The sequence below is a fragment of the Primulina tabacum genome, chromosome 3 (genome assembly GCF_025594145.1).
Source record: "Primulina tabacum isolate GXHZ01 chromosome 3, ASM2559414v2, whole genome shotgun sequence".
NCBI lineage: Eukaryota > Viridiplantae > Streptophyta > Magnoliopsida > Lamiales > Gesneriaceae > Primulina > Primulina tabacum.
The window spans coordinates 15,442,565-15,446,492 of record NC_134552.1 but is presented as its reverse complement, the minus strand read 5'-3'; the positions used below and the strand labels follow the sequence as shown (position 1 = coordinate 15,446,492).

The 3,928-nt window shown below is 36.8% G+C and overlaps 1 protein-coding gene across 1 annotated transcript; it reads left to right on the top strand.

The window, feature by feature from the left end:
- The first annotated feature begins 1,897 nt into the window (after positions 1-1,897).
- Positions 1,898-3,611, top strand: LOC142540754 (malonyl-coenzyme:anthocyanin 5-O-glucoside-6'''-O-malonyltransferase-like). Its single transcript, XM_075647111.1, has one exon. The coding sequence runs from the start codon at positions 1,968-1,970 to the stop codon at positions 3,348-3,350; it is 1,383 nt and encodes a 460-aa protein (XP_075503226.1). The 5' UTR covers positions 1,898-1,967; the 3' UTR covers positions 3,351-3,611.
- The last annotated feature ends 317 nt before the right edge of the window (positions 3,612-3,928 follow it).

Sequence of the window (3,928 nt, the reverse complement as noted above, 5' to 3'; positions counted from 1 at the left end):
TTTGGACCTATAGTCCTTACACCTGAAGGTGTAATACGTGTTGGGTACAAATGTGTTTTTTTCGAAAGCGACATGAGAAAAATGAAATAGTAAGATATAAAGCTAGACTTGTTGCACAAGACTTTCTCAAAGGCCTGGAATTGATTATGAAGAAACGTATTCTCCTGTTATGGAAGCAATTACGTTTCGGTATTTGATTAGTTTGGCGGTATTTGAAAATTTAGAAATGCGTCTTATGGATGTTGTCACAGCTTACTTATATGGATCATTCGATAGTAATATATATATGAAAATCCCTGAAGTATTTAAGACGCCTGAAGCACAAAGTTCAAAACCCAGAGAATGTTATTCTATGAAATCGCAAAGATCATTATATGGGCTAAAAAAATCGGGTCGAATGTGGTATAATCGGCTAAATAAACACTTAATGAAAAACAGATATGTAAACAATTCAATATGCCCCTGCGCTTTCATTAAGAAAACAACATTCAGATGTGTAATTATTGTTGTATATGTTGATGATTTAAACATCATTGGAACGAATAAAGAAATTCAAGAAGTCGTGTCGTACTTGAAGGAAGAATTTGAAATGAAGAACCTTGGAAAAGCAAAGTATTGTCTGGATTTGCAAATTGAACACAAAAATGTGAAATATTTTTTCACCAGTCAAATTATACAGAAAAGGTCCTTAAATATTTAATGTGGATAAATCAAATTCTTTAAGTACTCCTAATGGTTGTTAGATCATTAAACATAGAAAATGATCCATTCCATCAATGTGAAGATGATGAATTTATTCTTGGTCCAGAAGTATCATATCTAAGTGCTATCGGTACCCTTATGTATCTTGCAAATTGTACATGACCTGATATATATTTTGCTGTAAATTTATTAGTAAGATTTAGCTCATATCCAACAAAGAGACACAAGAACATAATTAAACATATATTCCGTTATCTATGAGAAATGACAGACTTGGGACTTTTGTAATCAAAAGATACCAATCAAAGCATAATTGTTTATGTTGATGCTGAGTACTTATCTGATCAACACAAGACACGTTCTCAAACCAGATATGTATTTACTCGTGGATGCACGACAATTTCTTGGCGTTCACAGCAACAAATACTAGTAACAACTTCATCAAATCATGCCGAGATTATTGCATTACATGAAAAAAGTCGTGAATGTGTGTGGCTAAAATCAATGACCGAACATATCCAAACCTTATGCGGATTATCATTTGACAAGAAGCCCGTGACACTATATGAAGATAATGCTACATGTGTTACTTAAATGAAAGAAGGATACATAAAAAGTGACAGAACTAAACATATTTCCCCTAACTTCTTCGCATTCACCCAAGAGTTTGAGAAGAATAAAGATATTGATATTCCTTACATTCAATCAAGTGAAAACTCATCAGATCTCTTCACAAAGGCACTTCCTACGACAATATTCAAAAAGTATAGATATAATATTGAGATGCGCAATCTATGAAATTTTTGAAGAATCGTTCGTGTTTACATGAGGAGGAGTTTATGTGACTGTACTCTTTTTCCCTTACTATGGTTTTATTCAATGAATTTCTCCTAGTAAGGTTTTACTTTTTACCGTAAATTTTTATTTTTAACATATTTAATTATTTATATATTTTTTTCATTATTTAATAATGATATGATATATAAAATTAGAATCATGTTCCGGATACAATGTATAATGAAAATTATGTAGTGGATTATAACATAGATTTGAAATGATAAAATATTATAAATATATTTGAAGAGTTTTTGAAATATCATTTTAAAACTCCGTTATTACAGTCAACATTTTTCATTAAATTATTAATATATTGAAAAGACAAGAGTGGTAGGATTACAGATTACCGCAGCAGACCGTAACATATCCAATCGACACTACAAATAAAGTCTGTAATAGCACAAGGCACAACACAGCGCTAAAGGAAGATGACGAGCCTCGTCGAAACCTGCCGAATTTCACCTCCACAAGGAGAGGTTCCGCCGGAGGTATCATTTCCGGCCACATATTTTGATATCGTCTGGATAGCTTACCACCCAATACGACGCCTTATTTTCTTCGATTACACAGAATCCAAATCCAGTTTCTTTGAAACCCACCTCCCGAATCTGAAACGATCACTGTCCCTAACTCTCAAGCACTTCACCCCTCTTGCAGGCAATATAATACACCCTCTAAACACCACTGAAAAGCCAAGATTTCGCTACGTTGAGGGGGACTCCGTGTCTCTCACAGTTTCCGAGTCGAGCAATGATTTCGATAGCCTGGTTAGCTATGGCGCGCGTGATGCCGATCAGTTCTACGATTACGTACCTCAGATGCCGCCATTAAAAGATGAACCCGAGCACAAACTAGTCCCGATTCTGGCTCTGCAAGTGACGCTTTTTCCAGGGAAGGGGATATGCATTGGTTTCACCAATCATCACAGTATTGGAGACGCGAGTTCGATTGTAAGCTTCATAAAGACGTGGGCTTCGATATGCAAATTTGATGGTTCAGACGAAGAGTTGATGTCTCAAGATTATCGTAAACACAAGCCCTGTTTCGATAGGAAGTTAATAAAGGATCCTCTTGGAATCGACGCTATTTTCTGGAACAAAATGAGACAGATTCCAATCCAATCTTCTACTTTCCCATTGCCCACGGAAAGGGTTCGCGCTACATTCATCCTAGACGAATCTGATATCAGGAAACTCAAGGATCTAGTTTTAAGCAAGAGACCAAGTGCTTTTCACTTATCATCTTTCGTGATTGCGTCTTCTTATGTTTGGGTTAACTTAGTTAAATCCGGGGTTGTAATTGGCGAGGAAGTGGATGCTAACGTGGACGAATACTTCATATTTGCCGCGGATGCAAGGGCAAGAACAGATCCACCGGTGCCTACTAACTACTTCGGCAACTGTTTATGTGGCGGAATGGTGAAGGTTGCGCACGGTGAGTTGGTAGGAAATGAAGGGGTGGCAGCAGCTGCGGAAGCCACGGCTGGAGTGATACGAAACAAGGTGAACAATAAGGCAGAAGCACTGAAAGGTGCTGAGAATTGGCTTTCAGATTTTGAGAATCTTGGGGAGATAAGGACTCTTGGGGTGTCTGGATCACCAAAATTTGACTTGTACAGGGTGGATTATGGATTGGGGAAGGCAAGAAAGGTGGAGGTTGTGTCTCTTGATGGGGAAAAATATTCCATGTCTTTGTGTAAGTGGAGAGATTCTGAGACGGGATTAGAGGTCGGCTTGTCTCTGCCCAAACCAAGAATGGAGGCATTTGCTGCTCTCTTCCAGAATGGATTAAGGTTGATTTCTCCCACATAAATACACATTAGGAATTGTGTGAGTTTCGCAAGAAGGGAAGAAGCACTGAAAGGTTCTGAGAATTGGCATTAAGATCTTGATATTGCTGGGGAGACAAGGCCCCTTGGGGGTGTCTGGTTGGCTTGTTCATTCTCGTGATCACATTATATTTATAATTGATTTGATGCTGAAAATTTGATGTTTAATTTGTTAATGCCAAATTATTTCAAACATTGTTTAAGAATTTTAATGATAATCTGATTTTACGAAAGTTGGGGCATATGCTGCTTATTGAATGACTTGTCACTCACGAGAACTAGAATTTTGGAGTTTGACAGGAAGCTTGAACGAGTCTTGAAAAATGTTGTCTCGCCCCACCGGAACATATCGTTGTCGATGTTGTTTGACAAATATAAATTCGATAACAACAAGTTTTATAGTACAATATAAATCAAACTCGTCTATTTCATAAATAAATTTGTCTTCACAACGAAAATTAATAAAACATAATCGTGGAAGCGTATCAAAAATCGAAAAAATCCTAACAAAATCAAAATGTGAACACAGGTAATCGAAATATGAAATCTTCATCAACCCCA

Coding starts and splice junctions, on each gene's coding strand:
- LOC142540754 (XM_075647111.1), top strand. CDS start 1,968: ATGACGAGCCTCGTCGAAACCTGCCGAATTTCACCTCCACAAGGAGAG.